This window comes from Plecotus auritus (assembly GCF_963455305.1).
Source record: "Plecotus auritus genome assembly, chromosome: 6".
NCBI lineage: Eukaryota > Metazoa > Chordata > Mammalia > Chiroptera > Vespertilionidae > Plecotus > Plecotus auritus.
Window position 1 is genome coordinate 71,954,862 of NC_137773.1, and position 17,963 is coordinate 71,972,824.

At 34.9% G+C, this 17,963-nt stretch overlaps 1 protein-coding gene across 1 annotated transcript in view; it reads right to left on the reverse strand.

Moving 5' to 3' along the window:
* LOC308250685 (putative ATP-dependent RNA helicase DDX60) overlaps nucleotides 1–17,963 on the reverse strand; it is a gene marked incomplete at both ends in the record, with an annotated part of 79,164 nt that overhangs the window by 26,835 nt on the left and 34,366 nt on the right. The window contains 10 exons of the mRNA XM_080673378.1: nucleotides 679–806; nucleotides 2,533–2,658; nucleotides 3,462–3,566; nucleotides 3,665–3,774; nucleotides 5,841–5,980; nucleotides 6,592–6,707; nucleotides 11,926–12,021; nucleotides 12,610–12,729; nucleotides 14,959–15,108; nucleotides 15,769–15,924. Of these exons, the coding sequence (XP_080529504.1) occupies nucleotides 679–806; nucleotides 2,533–2,658; nucleotides 3,462–3,566; nucleotides 3,665–3,774; nucleotides 5,841–5,980; nucleotides 6,592–6,707; nucleotides 11,926–12,021; nucleotides 12,610–12,729; nucleotides 14,959–15,108; nucleotides 15,769–15,924 (1,247 nt within the window). The remainder of the gene's footprint in view (nucleotides 1–678; nucleotides 807–2,532; nucleotides 2,659–3,461; nucleotides 3,567–3,664; nucleotides 3,775–5,840; nucleotides 5,981–6,591; nucleotides 6,708–11,925; nucleotides 12,022–12,609; nucleotides 12,730–14,958; nucleotides 15,109–15,768; nucleotides 15,925–17,963) is intronic.

A 17,963-nucleotide genomic window follows, 5' to 3' on the forward strand; every position in this document is an offset into this window, starting at 1 on the left:
CTTTCCTTTTTAGTGATGAGTTTAGATGAGACCACTTTTGCAAACAACCTATAGAAAAAATACAGCAAGGTCATATGTGTGTATATGTTATGCATGTGTGTGTTACTGTACATGCTCTCTTTGGCAAATGCACATTCTATTTATCCTTTATTCCTTATCTTACTTTGATGATATATATAATTTTTCTAATAAGGATGGGCCAGAAATTCTACAGTACTAAACTATACAATTAGATTTTTAAATATAATCTAGTGAGAGGTGTTTCTTTCTCTCATCCTATACCCAGCTTGGTATGATAAGTATGACTTCAACATAAATAGAGTTATAATTTCTCAAAATATGCTCTGGCCAGGTGGCTAAGATGGTTGGAACATTGTCTCCTGTGCCCCCAAAAAAGGTTGTGGGTTCAATTCCCAGTCAGGGCACATACCTAGTTGCAGTTTGATCCTTGATCAGAGAGCATAAGGGAGGCAACTGATGAATGTTTTTCTCTCACATTGATGTATCTCTCTCTCTCTCTCGAATTAATAAAAACATATACTCGGATGAGGATTAAAAGAATTCTCAAAATTCTACTATTATGAATCAAAGGTTATATGTATTCTTCCTCAATGATTATTTTCAAAATTTTTCAAATTCATACAATATTAAGTATAATGCTAAGAAAATGTTACTTACGAAAAAAATATTGCAGGCAGCCTATTCATTTCTTTAAGTTTTTCCACAAAATGGGGAAACATCCTTTGCTTTTCAATTTCTGCACTGTCAAAAGTTTGAGGTTTCAGGTATGTGAATAACTGACTCACCTGAATAAAATTATAAGTAAAAGATAAGTCAAAATACTTGTGATTGTGAAGAAAAGATGATATAATCAGCTGGCATTTGAGACTGAAAATCAAATTGGTAAGGCTTAGCGCATTTTCATGGAGTAAGTTAGAAATTATGTCTAAATAATGCACATTTTTAAATAAAATTAAAATCTGAGAAAACTTGAATGACACATTTCTACAATATTGTAATCATGTCTATGTAATATCATGGCATGGTGTTTATGGAATGGGACAGAGATGGTTACAAATTAATGTTGATTATTAATAGGGTGAACACAGAGCACAGTACGTCCTGTCTACAAATAATATTTTTAACAAAATATATATCATAAAATTAAGGAAAATAAATGTTTAAAACTAAAATTTTAGGTGAAAAGAATGTAAAATGCCAACAAAAATTATTAGACAAGATACAATAGATGAGAAGAGGATTTTCATGTTATGAATGGCACAGCTTATTGCTATGAGGCATGTCATAAGCTCTAAGGAAAAGAAATATATCACTTGTGCCTAATGGAGAGTATTGGATGAAACTAATTAGAGCTTAGAGATTGGCCACCTCCTAAAATATGATGAGTCAAGAGGAGTAAATAAAATTAAGTTTGATCTAGGCTGGTGTCTATATATCCCAGTGTGTTAAAAGCCAGATAATAGCAATCATAGGCCAAAGATTCTCAACCATGTCTGCACATTGAAATTTCATAGAATTTTGTTTTAAAATTCCATCGCCCCGGCACCACACAAAGCCAATCAAATCAGAAATTTCAATAAGCTGCATTTTTATAAGCAGCTAGTGTTGACAACCTTTATCTATATGGTAGCAATTCTTGACATTAGTTGGTTTTCACACTTGCAGATCAGGTAGTCTGCCCAAGTCTGTGTGTAATTAAAATTTAAAAACAAAACCAAACAGGGGTTCCTTGCCATGTGGAAAGAGAATGCAGAAAATATGGATGGATTGAAATTCTGCATCCATTACCTGAACCATGCTGATCATGAAGTGATCACATCTTAACAATGACTTTGGCCCCAAGCAGTCAAGGTTGTTTGAGATTACATGTCAGTATATGTAAATGAGTTTGACGATATTCCGTTCCTTCTAACTGTCTGGTGAATCAGCCCTGGGTAACTATGGCATGTGTCACTGCTTGTACCATTGAGATATTGTAGAACTCATTTTCGGGAAGTAAAATATTAGGAGGATTTTATCATAACAAAAAAAGTAAAGTCAAAGAATAGAAATTATAGTAAGATAAATTAAATAATACTTTGTAATTTCTTTTAACTATCCATGTTGTTGGCAACCGAAAGAAACTGGGTGTTCACCTATTTAAAAAAGTAAAATAGACAAAATATCTTCCTTAGGGAAATATTAGAGAAGAAAATCAGGGTAATGACCCACTGGTAGCAGAAATCAGAGAAGTCCTGTCTTCTATGAAAAGCAATAGCTCAACTTGAGATTCAGAAAAGATGTGGTACCACCAGGTGTGGGTTGTCCAAGCTGGAGCTCAAGTAATGATTCTTTGCATTTTTCCACATCTAACTAACTAAATTTAAGCTAGAATAGCAAGGCATGGCAATGGGGTATTCATGTTCAAATCCTTGAAAGCTTTATGGGTGATTCTTCTGAACCTAAATGAAGAAGTCAGACCCATTTCATATTAATCTTAAATTTAAAGAAATCCTAAATGTTTTTAATTACCTTGCTTGGGTCCAGCTGACTCCAATGAAGTATTTCCTCTTTTAGTTCCTCTTCATATTTCTTGGCATCTGCCCTCGTTATGGTTATTTTATTTTTGAAGCAGATGAATTCTTCAGGTTCTAACTCCTTGAAAATGAAGAACCACAAATACCAAGGAAAATTAAGTCATTATTTTTTTCTAAAGTTTTCCATTTCCACCATTATGAAGGAAATCTCTCAAGCAGTCATCCACATTCAGTTAGAGTTAACTGCAGGTAGGCCAACAGTTGTGTTCTCTATGTAATGGTTGCATTTTATTCTGTGGTGTTTTTTTTAAATATATTTTTATTGATTTCAGAGGAAGGGAGAGGGAGAGAGAGTTAGAAACATCAATGATGAGAGAGAATCATTGATTGGCTGCCTCCTGCATGCCCCCTATTGGGGAATCAAGCTTGCAACCTGGGCATGTGCCCTTGACCAGAATCGAACCTGGGACCCTTCAGTCTGCAGGCCAATGCTCTAGCCACTGAGCCAAACCAGCTAGGGCCATTTTATTCTGTTTTCATTAGAACATACCAAAACATAATTTTTAAAAACTTCAGTTAACTTTAGAGATAAAAGAAAGAAAAATTTCTGAAATGTTTATATATATAATTTTTTTGCCATGGCAAGGCATTCTAAGCATTTTACAAATAGCAAGTCAGTTAATCTTTAAATAAACAACAAAGTAGATATAATTTTTTGATAAGGAAAATAGGGATAATAGAGAAAATTTAACTTATTTTCCCAATTCTAGAGCATCGTGGCTCTGGAGTTTAAATTCTTAACAAGGAAATATGTTGCTTTTATCTAAACCAGAATAAATACCATTAATGAATTTGCTTATTATTGATGGGCTGTCATAGCCAAAGAACTAGAGATATCAGCCATAGAAGTATATATTCACACACCTGCATTCTTGTCCATTCTGGCCAAACATGTACCATCGCATCATAAAGCAGTATGCTTTCCCGTGGAGAAAATCCAAGGTCTAAAGGGATTCCATACTTCTTTATCTAAAAACCATAAAACAAAAATTATTAATTTTATACTCCATATATAAGTTTTTAACAATCTGGATTCATACTCATTTTCCAAAGTGGTTTATACTTACATGGTTTACTGTAAGTGCAGCACATGGGTGATAGTGTTCAATGATAAAATCATTATCCTTTAGGGAACACACATACTTTTCTAGATCATTGTATCGCTCTGTGTACCACACTGTAAGTATAAAGATTGAAATGATCATTAACATGTTTGCTTTCAAAACAATGACCTAATTATGATTTTACAATTATGAGCAGGCCTAGGAAGAGCTATGCATGAGTCCATTGCCAGGAGCACATTAGAAACAGTGCTGTGCATTGGGGAGAACCTTGAAAAAGGATTCAGTATGTCTATACTGCGAATCTGTGCTTTACTTCCCTTCCTGGTCTTAGTCTTCAATTATATTATATCATTGTTTTCGGTTCCTGGTATTTACTTATGATTTTATAATTTATTTCTCTATGTATTTTTGTAAAGCATGCCTTTTGTAATGGGGTCTGGGATAAATAATAGATATATAGACATACAATTGATTAGGAACATTGGGTATCACTATTACTATTATTATTGTATTTCCTCTCTATCTTTAAGAATAATATTACTAAGTCAAAGAAAGAATATGTGTCTTCTTCTCTGTCCCCCCACCCCCGTTCATTTTCTTTAATCAAAGAAGCTGATATTCTAAATATCTCTATTACTATTACACTGGATTTTTTTTTAGCACTTACCATTACCTAACATGTTGTTTATTTTATTTTATTTTTATTTACTATTCATATTATTTAATCTCTATGTCCACTTAAAATTTAAGCTACAGGTAAGCAAAGAGTTTGCTTCCTATTGTAATTCTAGGGACAATAAAGGGACCCAGCACATATCAGGATATTTGTGTGTCACATATGGGGATCTGTAGTTTTCCATTGAAAGTAGCCAGAAAAATATGATTTTATAGTACTTCATAGAATTTTCATGACAACAGTCTCAAGTATATAATGTACAGCAACATTCATTAACTCAGTAGTAAAATATTTAGAGTATATGTAAAATAAAGGACACCATGATACAGATTAAATATATATGTATATATAACATATAACAAAATACACATATTACCTATTTACTTAAATATATACACATATAAATATATATACATACATTTAAAATGTCTAGTGTTTCTCAAGGAAAATAAGACATTAAAATAGTTACAATAGATAGTAGAATATGTCATAATGTAGGCCATACTATTGAACTTAAACTAAAAAAATTAAGGTTGTATTTGAGTTGTGCCTCTAGACAATCTCTCTTAAATAATCAATAGATAGAATTTGGTCAACTGTAGATAAGAGATCATTCCAGAAAAATGAATTTAAAAAGCAAATGCAAGTTTTGAGGAACAACGAATAATCCAAATGTCAAGAAAATTCATGAAAAGAAAGATTCCTGAAGTCTGAAATGGGAATGATGGCACAGAATTAGACCATAAGTGGAACCATATATTTTGAAGCAAAGGTTTTTCATCAAACCAAAACTGAACTGCCCTCTAGACATGTTTTTGCCTTTTATCTTTTTTTTACAATATAGAGAATGAAACATTTATCTATGCTATAATTCCATCTTTAACCATACTGAATTATAGAGGAATTCACATTATTTCAAAATTGATCATATTTGCAAAGAGCTTGATCTTCAAGTTTATTAGATCTAGCATTAGCTGTGTGAATTTCAGCATGTCCTTAATCTTCTAGAGCTAAGATTCTTACTTAATTTCTTCTGTATATCAAAACAAAATTTCCTCAAAATATGAGTCTGCCTCTATTTTGCTTATTAGTACATTTTGTTCATTAGATTCCACATATGAAAGAAATATGATAAGAAAAAAATTATTTCCCTTCAGATTTGTAGTAAGAATCCAACTGTTCTACTTATATGGCTGACAGCAGTTGGGTGGGGGTTGTGGGCCTGGAGGGGGTGAAGAGATTGAACAGAAAAAGAGAGAAAGAACTCATTGACAACAGGGTGGTGATTGTGAGACGGGGAGCAGGGGAGATGGAAGAGGGTATAGGGAGAATAAGTGGTGATGGAAAAAAATAAAATAAAATTTGCAAAATATTGATTTCCCTTCAGATTTGTAGTCTGAATCAAATTGTTTTACTTACAGAAGATGCTTTAATATGTTGCAAGCACACAGAGTGTGCTCAATAATTCTGAGCACCCCCTTCTCTTAGTTAAGATAGTCTTACCCAGTCTAACTCTGTAGGATGGCTTTTCTATTCTTTTTCTTTGTTGTTTCTTTGAAACTTTCAAGACATTTTGCGATGAACTAGAATTTTCCATTTTGCTTTCAACATGTTCCCAGTATCTTTTAATTAATGCCAACCATCTAGTTTGAATAAAAGAAAGGTATTATCATCACAGAAAAACCCCCACATTATTTGTTTTCTGAGAAAAATCATTAAACATTGATTATAAGAAAATAAAAATCTTCTCTACATTTTATGCATACTCAAACTATATTTATACTCACATAGTTTAATCAGTTATAACTTTTATGCAATAACCAAGAACTGATACTTTGAGGTTTCTTATTAAATTCATTTACCCAATTAAATGGGTGTATCCGTTTCTGCTATATGTGTTGATGCATTTTTAAAAACATTTTTAGCGTTTTGCATAGGAAAGTAGTGGGCATAGCCTATTGGAAGGATGGTTCTAAACTGCCATATGCTATTTCTGAGAATCCAAATATCAAGCTATAAATAGGAAAATTAAAACACTCTCACACAACATTCTTGAAGAACCAGTGTGTAAGTTGCATCTAGTCAAAGGATGAGTACAAATGTCTTCTAGTTATATATAACAAAATTTGAAGAGAACAAATCTTACTTGAAGAGGGTTTTTGTTTTGTTTTAAAGAGTACTTTAAATAATCTCTGAATGAATTATTAATTGTTATCATTAGTAGCAATTAAAGGAATACAAAACTCAGGCTTACTCAGTGAGATGTTCAGGATTACTGATAGTAGCAGAAAGTGCCAGAAAGGGACATCGAATCATAACAAGAAGATGCTCCCAAACTTCGGCTCCAATTTCTCCCCCAAGACAGTGAACCTGGCAATGTGGTTAAATAGACTCAGTATAAAGTCAGTTCCAATTTTTTCCCCAAAAATATTAATAGATTATGCTACCAGAACTTATTATTTCCTTCTCTCTCCACATTCAGTAATGTTCATTTACCCCTGACAAAGTTGATCAAAGGATCCCAACATGCCTTTGAGGAGAATTAAAATGGATTTGAGAATAATATATTGAGTGAGAGACGACTTGTTCTATTATGCATGATGGTAGCTGAACTGTGAAAAAGGATTATCACATGTCAGGGTAATAATGCTTATAAGCAAGAACAAGTTGAGCCAAAAAACACACTTTGTAAGTCTTGTTTACAAATGAAATATTGGCTAAATTATAGCAATTACCACAAAAAGATAAGATGATGAAAAATCGCTATAAAAATAAAACTTTTTACTCATGTATCACTAATCCTATCACTGAAACACAGATAAAAATGTTTATAAAACAAATTAATTTGAAATAAATTCACTTCCCCAGGCTTCTGTCTATAAATATACATAGAGCACTTATCCGTACTAGTTAGAAACGTAGAGAAAGCCTAGTCCCCTGACTATAAAAGGGGTGATTATTAGCACAGTCATTATTCCTTTGACACAATGATATGGGCAATTAATAATAATATATGAAAGCCAGGACAATTTTAAAAGACTTGATTTTAAATGATTTCTGTAAAATTTCAGCTAACAATAACCTGTATTTAGTAAACTTAGATTCTTATATAATTATAGCCTATCTATAATAATAAAAGCATAATATGCTAATTAGACCAGACAGCCAAATGACCTTCCAGATGTCCTTCTGGATGACCTTCCGGACAAAGCTGGTGCTGTGAGGACTGAACCCCTTGTAGGAATTCAATTTCAAAAGTCTTGTTTATGCCTAATTTCTGGTTTTTACTGAAGCCTTTATTTATGAAGAATTTATCCACTATTGAAGTACTTTGGCGAAGTAAAGAGAAGCTTTCAAACAGCTTTTAGTCACCCCTAGCCAGTTTGCTCAGTGGATAGAGCATGGGCCTGCGGATTGAAGGGTCCCAGGTTCAATCCAGTCAAGGGCATATGCCCAGGTTGTGGGCTCCATCCCCAGTAGGGGGTGTGCAGGATGCAGCCAATCATGATCCTCTCTCATCATTGATGTTTCTATCTCTTTCTCCCTCTCGCTTCCTCGCTGAAATCCATAAAAATATATTTTTAAAAAAGAGCTTTTAGTCAAGCTCGGCTCACATGGCTCAGTGGTTGAGCATCAACCTATGATCCAGGAGGTCATGTTTCAATTCCCGGACAGGGCACATGCCTGGGTGTCATGCTAGAACCCCAGTGTAGGGCCTGCAGGAGACAGCCGATCAATGATTTTCTCCCATCATTGATGTTTCTATCTCCCACTCCCTTCCTCTCTGAAATCAATAAAATTGTTATTTTTAAAAAGCCTTTAGTCAAAACAAAGAGAAAAATAAAAACATGTATGTAACATCAGAAATATTCTGATAACAAGGTCATTTTAATAAAGTGTGTGTTTGAAGGGCCATTTAGTTTGGAGATGCATGTGAAATTTATAGTGATGAAGTGAAACTTGATAAGCACTCTTTAGTATTTTAACTAAAGATGCAAAAGACAAGACTTAAAATAAACATTCTGCAGCTTTTTTCCTTCATTGTAATGTTACAGGACAAGGAATCTCATCTTTTTACATGTACAGATAGATACCGCTATGTGTCTGTGCGGCAATAAAGCTCAGGAAGTGGAAGCAGGCTGCCTGCGTTCTAGCCTTGGCTCTGTACTTAATATGGGTGAACTGGGAAAGTTCATCTCTCTGTCTCAGTTCAGTAGCCATAAAAATAGTAACTATTGTGTTTTTCTGAAGAATAAATCGTATTATAGCTGGACATTTAGCTATTAAAATTTTACGTATAGCAATATGTGTTATAGAAGTATTTATATCTCAGGGATGGAGAACATCTGGCCTGCAGGCCCATATAAGGCCCACAAAATAATTTGATCTGACCCTGCCAAGCATTAGGGGTGTGTTAATTCAGTGTTTGAGCAAATATAGGGGGCTAATTTTTAAGTTGATAATTTTGTATGGCCTGTGAATGAGGTTATAAATATCTAAATGGCCCTTGCTTGGCAGAAAAAAAAAAGGTTCCTCTGATTTAAGTGAATCTTTGAATTCATTTTTAACCTTGTTTTATTGTGAATGTAACATTTAATAATTGTATAAAATATATTTTCATATTAACAAAGTATTATTCAGATTAACTAAGTAAAGCAAACATCCTCATAAATCAAGACAAATATTTCCAGTATCTCTGAAGTCCATACTAGATCAACCTTCTTTGGCAGTTACATTGTTTTTTTAAAGTTATCACTTGGTTTTCATTATACTTCTTTACATGTATATGTGTGTGTTCACAAACGATATAAGTTGATTTCCCAGTGTTGTAAGGTTTTTTCATTTGAATTATATAGCATGTGTCCTTTGCTCAATATTACAATTTTAAGGTTATTCTGTTATATTTATTTTCATTGATCTATGTAATCTGTTGTATAAATATATCACATTTTATTATTTCCACTCTCATGGACATTTGAGTTGCTACTCTTAACATGAGTGAGGGTTCTTAAATTGTCTTATTTTTTAAGATCTTAAATCTTTTTTTTTTTTTTTTTTTTTTTAGTCCTCAGGCATATAACTCGAATGGGAATTCCTTGTTCATGAAATATGGTCATCTCCATTACATACTGTCAAGAGGATTTCCAACCCCCCCCCCCGCCCCCACCACCGTGAGTGTACAGGCCTTCCCATCACCCCACTTCCTCAACAACAGGGACACTGTCAGATTCCCACCTTTACTGCCTCATTGGGTGTTTCATTGTGATTTTAATTTATTCAGTTTCTTTTCAGGAGTATATTAGACATTGGAAAATCTCATTTTGTGATTGCCTTTTCTCTTAATATTTTAAAGAAATCCTTATATATTTTGAATGAGAGGTCTTCACCAGTTTATAAATTATAAATACCTCCCACTCAGTGGCTTGTAATTTCATTCTCTTAATTATATATTTTGATGAATAAAAATTCTTCATTTTAATATAAATTGTTAAGCTGTTTTTCATAGTTTGTGCTTTTCAAGTTTGTGCTTAAGAGGTCTTCCTCTAATAAAATGTCTATACCTGGTTCTATTTCTAATGCTGGCTGATTTGTCTATATCTTTATCCCTGTTTCAAAAGATATCATTCTATTATCATAGGTCTACAATAAATCCCAGTACCTGATAGCAAGTTTGTTCATCTTGATCTATTTTAAATACATTTTTTGGCCTACCTTAATCTCCTTTTTCAAATGTATCTTGATTTCTTTTCCCTTTTGCATTTCAATGTGAGTTTCAGAATCAGGTAATCAGTTTCCTCCCCACAACACTCAAACATGCACACACAGTCATACATACAAATACCACAAAAGGACAGGAAAAAAAATCTGAGTTTTTATTGCAATTGCAATGAATCTATAGAAGAATTTAGAGAACTAATTGTATAAAATGATCTCTTTGTGTCCAAAATGATCTATTGTGTAAAAATGATCTATCATAATTATAATCATAATCAGGGCAGTTATAATCATAATATTGAATTTTCCAATGAGAAAACATAGACTATTTCCCTGGGTATCTCTATTCACTTTATTCTTTTTAAAGAATATCTTATTAAATATCACTCAGTAAAGTTTAACAATATATATATATATAAATGCCAATCTATATATATATAAACTGGTTACAACCAGTTGACCGAATGACTGGTTGACTGGTCGCTATGACGATGCACTGACCATCAGGGGGCAGATGCTCAACACAGGAACTGCTCCCCTGGTGGTCAATGCACTTCCACAGCCACCCCCCATGGCTGGCATATCTCCAGCGGTTTCGATCAGCCCGATTGACAGCCAGGCCAAGGGACCCCACCCATGCACGAATTTGTGCACTGGGCCTCTAGTATCCTTATAAAAGTCCTGTACATTCCAAAGTACTTTGTATATATTTTTAAAATATTTTTTATTGATTTTAGAGAGGAAGGAAGAGGGAGAGAGGGATAGAAACATCCATGATGAGAGAGAATCATGGATTGGCTGCCTTCTGCAAGTCCTCCACTGGGGATCAAGCCCACAACACGGGCATGTGCCCTTGACTGGAATTGAACCTGGGACCTTTCAGTTCGCAGGCCAACGCTCTATCCACTGAGCAAAACTAGCTAGGGCAGTACTTTGTATATTTAATGGTAGCAGAAATTATATTTAAAATGCTTGTTTACCTAATTTTCTCAATATGTGTTGCTGATATGAAAATTATTAATCAATTTGAATTTCAAAAGATGAAAAAAATATGAAGATATACTTGACCTAAATATAACTATGTTGGAAATAGTTTTTTTTTAAAGCATATTAAAAAATTTTTAAATATACTTTTAATTAACCTATGGACCAAAAACTAAATTATAATGGCAATTAAAAGATATTTTAAAGTGACTCACAAAAATGTAATGTTTCATATGTTGCTAAAGCAGTGCTTTAAGATTAATGTACAACCTTTGATACATTAATGTGTTAGAAACTAATAAGTACATATATTAGAAAAGAACTCAAATTTCATGTTCAAATTACATCATCTTCCTAAATTTGCAGACTCCTTTGTTTGTTTATTTCTGTCTGTTTACTTGTTTTGTTTCTTATTTGTATTTTGTTTTTTACTTCCTTTTGGTATCATTCATCAAATGAATGCTAGCTAGCAACATGAGGCACTTAGCTTTGAAACCAGCAATAGAGTGACATGACCCATTTTAGCCATTAATGCAACTAGTATAGGTAATAGGAAAGTACCTCCTAAAAGATAGTTTGTTTTGTGGGATAAAAGTTCTATGGCTAAAAGAAGAAAAGTCTATTGCTAATGTCATTGGTTTGTCTGGTGCTTTCTGGGACACTTTCCCTCTACTATTATCACTCTTATTTTAGAAATTTTTCCATTTCCCTTTTCAACTAGTTCCAGATCTATCTTTTAACACCCACACATTCAGTCTATCCCTTCCATAAACTGAATGTTTATTTTAATAACTGTCCATAAGACTGCCATCTTTACTAAAATACATAAGCTACATATTGTATGTACATACAAATATTTAGTGGAATAATAGTAATGAAGGTAGCATACCTCATCAAAGATGACATATCTCATCCTTTTCACCCACTTTTGATTACGAGGCGATAGCAAGAGTATTTCCAAGCACTGAGGCACTGTCACCAATATCTGTTTTTTTAAAAAAGGAAACCATTGACTTGGTTTTTTAAAATCTCAAGCTTTAACTTTTTTTAATTGTTGACATTATTACAGATGTCTCTCATTCCCTCTCTTTGCTCCCCTCCACCCAGACCCCACCCTTCCCTTCCTTTTAAACATCAATAAAATATTTAGATTACACAGTATGTAAGCATTTCCATTCAAACAACCATCTCATCTGTGGAAAAATAAATGTGAGTAACAAATGTATGTTATGGTTGATATATTAAAAAAGTTAAGCTTATTTCATTAAGAAACATTCTCCCACATAGTACACTAGGAATATAAAATCATCACAGTTTGAAACCATCACCATTGAAAGATTTGAAATTTTCTCATATTGAAATTTCAGAAAAGAATTTATTTATTATAGAAAATACAATTTTTTGAAAGTTAACCACATTATTAAGTAAAAATTATATAAACAATGTTAAAATATAAATATATTTCACAGGGTAATTGTGAATTTAATTTATCCTCACATTAAAACCTTGTAGTGCCTACCAAAGTGCCTTAATACGCATTATTATTTATAATGCATTCATGTCGGTGACATACCTGACAATTCAAGGTGTCATGACGGTAATCTCTTGTAAACACTCCACACACCACTAGTCCTTTTGGCAGTGCTTTGGTAAATAGACTGCAGATAGTTCCTACCACTTGATTAACAAGAGCCTTAAATCATAAAAGACACAATGTGCTATTCAGTAATTATTGACAACACTAAAAAATTGTTTAAAGTAAACAAGTATCTAGAACAACTTTACAAGCAAATGTACAGTACCAATTTTATGTAACTCTTTCTTTTCTTTTCTTTTCTTTTTTCGTTAATCCTCACCCAAGGACATTTTTTTCCATTGAATTTTAGAAAGAGTGGAAGGAGGTAGGGGTAGAGACAGAGAGAAACATTGATGTGAGAGCGACACATCAGTTGGTTGCCTCCCAACTGGGGCCAGGGATCGAGCCTACAACCAAGGTACACGCCCTTGGCCAGACTTGAACACGGGATCCTTCAGTCTGAGGGCCGATGCTCTATCCACTGAGCCAAAGAGCCAAAGAGGCTAGGGCTATAACTCTTTCTTTTATATATATATGTATGTATTATATATATATATATATATATATATATATGTATATATATATATATATATATATATATATATATATATATATATATGTATTATTCATTTCAGAGAAGAAGGGAGAGGGAGAGAGAGATAAATAGCAATGATGAGAGAGAACCATTGATTGGCTGCCTCCTGCACACCCCACACTGAGGATCGAGCCTGCAACCCAGGTATATGCCCTTGACTGGAATAGAACCTGGGATCCTTCAGTCTGTAGGCTGACGCTCTATTCACTGAGCCAAACCATCTAAGGCTATAACTCTTTCTTAATAAAAGAATTACTTTCACAAATGCTTCCCACTGGTTCCATTTTAAAGTTTTCCTTAATGTATATTAAATCACAGTTCTTATTAATGTGATGGCAAAAAACAATAAGCAACAATCTATGCCACGCAAATGGGATATATACTTGAACAGGTGAAATCAGATGATGAAATTTTATTTAAAATTCTAATTGTTTTTCCAATAATCTGCACATTACTTAACTTCCCTGAGCCTCAGTTTTCTCATCCATAAAGTCAGAGGACTGGGTCATAGGACAAAGATGATCCCTCCCAACACTGGCATTCTGAATTTCTTCTCTCACTGCATCTTTAAGTCCTGCAATGAAGTATTCTCCTTGGGAAAGAGAGAGGAAGGAATACGCCAAATCCCTTCTAGATGAAGAGAAAAATTCTGACTCAGCCAAGAGCCTCTAGACATCATTTTACACAGGTTGCTATAAAGAAAGAAGCCTATAGCATTTGCAGTAATCAGGGGTTATTCTACAGAGCATGGAAGCAAAATGAGAATGGCTGTTTTTCCCTCTCCCACTTTCTCTTACGAATTTATCTATCCTCTCTTAACCCTGGCACAGATATCAAATGGTTTCTTTGAGAAAAATTCTCAAAAGTGTTAAATCCTTTTTTTAAATAAGTCCTGGACCTAAGGAGGTTTAAGCAATAAAATGAATAAAAAATAAGGGTGAATGATACCATTTATTGGTCATTGTTTACACCCAGACATATTCAAGGATGCCTTACAAACATCATCTCACTTAATACTTAGAATAAAAGTACCACAGTCCCCCCCACCCCCTTATCCACAAAGCATGTGCTTCAAGACTCCCAATGGGCGTCTGAATCCGGGGGTAGGCGTGAACCTTATATATAGTACTATGTTTTTTCCTATACATATATGCCATTTCACTTGAAGGAAGCATTTTACAGCTTCTCCTTGGCATATCCAAATTGCCAGTGTTGCTGCTTTTGCACTTGGCACTTTGGGGCCATTATTAAGTAAAATAAGGTTACTTGAATACAAGCACTCCGATACCATGACAGTTAATCTGATAACCAAGAGGGCAGTTAAGTGATTAATGGACAGGGAGTGCATACAGCACGGATTCACTGGATGATTCATATCCCAGGCAGGACAGAATGCAAGACTTCATCATACTACTCAGAACAGCACACTATTTAACACTTATGAATTGATTATTTTTGGAAATTTTCATTTAATATTTTTGGACCATGGTTGACCATGGATAACAAAAACCATGGAAAGCAAAACCATGGATAACGGGGGACTACCGTAAAATGTAAGCATTGTTATCCTCCTTTTACAGGTAGAGAAATTGAGGTAAGAAACTAGCTCAAGACCACACGACCCACAAGCCCTCACATCCATGACTGCAATGCTGGAGTCTGTATGCTCTCGTACCTCGCCAGGATTAAGGGCACAAACTATAGCTGAGGAAAATTACAGTAAGATACAGAGTGTCATATGCACACAATACCTTTGTTGGAGCAACATACACAATCACCCCTTCATCACTCTCTCTCAGGATTTTCTCCATGCAGTAGTAAGAAGCATAGGTTTTTCCTGATGATGTCGGGGCAACAATTACAGCAGATTCATTGTTATCTACCACATCAAGAAGTTCCCTCTAGATTAAAAAAAAAATCACATTTCATTTTGAAAATATATACTTAGTGTCAAATTTTAATACAACTATATTTCAGGCAAATTGGTATTTACAGTTCCTTATGAGACATAGTAGGGTACAGGATGGCATAGATGCAGTGAACAGACTGACAGCTGTCAGAGGGAAAGGGGAGGGGTGCTGAGTGAAAAAATGAAGGGATTAAGCAAAATAAATAAATAAATAAATAAATAAATAAATAAATAAATAAAAACATCATAGACAGACAACAGCATGGTGATTACCAAAGGCCATGGTCGGCAAACTGCGGCTCGCGAGCCACATGCGGCTCTTTGGCCCCTTGAGTGTGGCTCGTCCACAAAATACCATGGCCTGGGTGAGTCTATTTTGAAGAAGTGGCCTTAGAAGAAGTTTAAGTTTAAAAAATTTGGCTCTCAAAAGAAATTTCAATCGTTGTACTGTTGATATTTGGCTCTGTTGACTAATGAATTTGCCGACCACTGACCAAAGGGAAAATGGGGTGGGGGGAGGTAGAGAGTAAATGGGGTTCATGATGATGAAAGAACACTTGACTTGGGGTGGTGAACACACAATATGATGTGAGCCAACTGTTTCCATCGAGTTTCCTCCCTTTTCCATGCTGCAGATCTTTTCAGTAAATACCTGCCATGTGTCTGGTATAAAATGATGCACCCTGGGATCTGGATCACTTCTTTCTTCTCGAAGTAAGTAATGGCCCATATATGTTAATTGAAACCGAGCTGCTCCCATACAAACTGAATATTTAGAAATATCCTTCTCAGTACTGAATTCCTGTACCTAAGTAAATATGACATAGTAGATTTTCATGTTTACAATTTTTAATCTCGGCAAGGAAATTATCAATCATGTTGTAGTTTGCTTCAACAAGATTATTTTATGTTTTACAAGTGTTCAGAATTAGCAGTGAAGAATAAGATATAAATACTATATCTTTTTTAAAATATATTTTTATTGATTTTTTACAGAGAGGAAGGGAGAGGGATAGAGAGTTAGAAACATCTATGAGAGAGAAACATTGATCAGCTGCCTCCTGCACACCCCCCACTGGGGATGTGCCCACAACCAAGGTACATGCCCTTGACCAGAATCAAACCTGGAACCCTTCAATTTCCAGGCCGATGCTCTATCCAGTGAGCCAAACCGGCTAGGGCTGGATACTATATCCTTACTATAATTTTAGATACTATTTTATGTGCAGAGTCCACGTTTCATAGAATGTAAGTAAAATGCAGTATGAAGTTAATCTTTTAACTATCAATCAGCATAAACTTTGAAAATTGTTAAATATGAACAATTCCCTACACACACACACACACACACACACACACACACACACACACAGAATAAAATGTGTGTTTCAATTGAGGAACTCTTGCCAATAGTAAAAGGGCATCCATCTTTAGTAAAGGATTTATTAAAAGTGGTTAAATGACTCTTATCACTGAGGAATCCACCATCACAACAAACTAACATATTTGGCATGACTGCTTTCTTGAAGTTTTAATAACACTTGATTATGATAATATTGGCAAAGCATGAGACATATAAATTTATATCTGATGGTGTTCTGGTTAGGAATTAACTACACAACATGTTTTTAAATATTGATGGTTGGAAGAAGAAAAACTTTCATTTAAAAATTATCAAAAATATAATTAAAATTTTTAAATATATATTTTTATTGATTTCAGAGAGAGGAAGGGAGAGGGAGAGTGGGATAGAAACATTAATGATGAGAGAATCATTGTTTGACCGCCTCCTGCATACTCCTTGCTACCCAAGCATGCACCCTCTCCGGAATAGAACCATGACCACCTGGTTCATGGGTCAATGCTCAACCAATGAGCACACTGGCTGGGTTAGTTAAAAAATTTAAATTACCAGCATTTTTCTACTTACTTTCTTGTTTAAGAAAAAAGAAAAAATGTAATAGCTTTGATCATGCAATAATAAAGTAAATACCCTATTTCAGAGCTGGAGAAGAAACTCTAGATCTGGAGTTGGAAATAGTGAGGAGCTAGAATTCTATCATCTAGGTTTATTATTATTTTTATTACTACTACTACTAGAGGCCCGGTGCATGAAATTTGTGCACTGCGTGGTGTCCCTCAGCCCAGCCTTCCCCCTCTCACAGTCTGGGAGCCCTCAGGGGATGTCCTACTGACAGCTTAGGCCCGCTCCCCGCTCCCCGTGCACCTAAGCCACAGTCTGGCTACAGCGGCTCGGAGCACGCCCCCCTGGGTGGGTCCGTGGTCCCCTGGGGGCCTTGCTCCCAGGGCAGGTGGCGTGGTGTGTGGTGTGCCTGCTTGTGAAACCCTGGCGGGAGTGGCCTCAGAACTGGGGGGTGCAAGGGCTGGGGCCTCGGCAGCTCAGAGCCTGCCCCCAGCCCTGGTGTGTGGTGTGTGTCAGCTGGGGCTGGGGGCGTGCTCTGAGCTGGCTGTGATGTCCCATCCTAATTTGCATATTTCTCTCTTATTATATAGGATTATTATTATTATTATTATTATTATTATCTTAAGAAAGAAAGAATTACTTTCCTGGAGCTTGTGAATTTGTTTTGGAAAACTCCCCCCCCCCCCATTCCCCAATTTCTCAGGTCTCTCAAAGAGTAGGAAAACAGCTCTCCCTCAGTGGGAAATATGCCCTATACTCTTGCAATATGGGGTACAGATAGAACAACCAAAGAAAGAGATGTCCATACTGTGGTTGGATCTAGGTTTGGACCTAGGTTATTAACTCATTTTACATTCTGCATTGAGATATTTTGGTATAGTGTAATGCATTTCTATATCACAAGGCTTCAAAAGCCTTGTTAA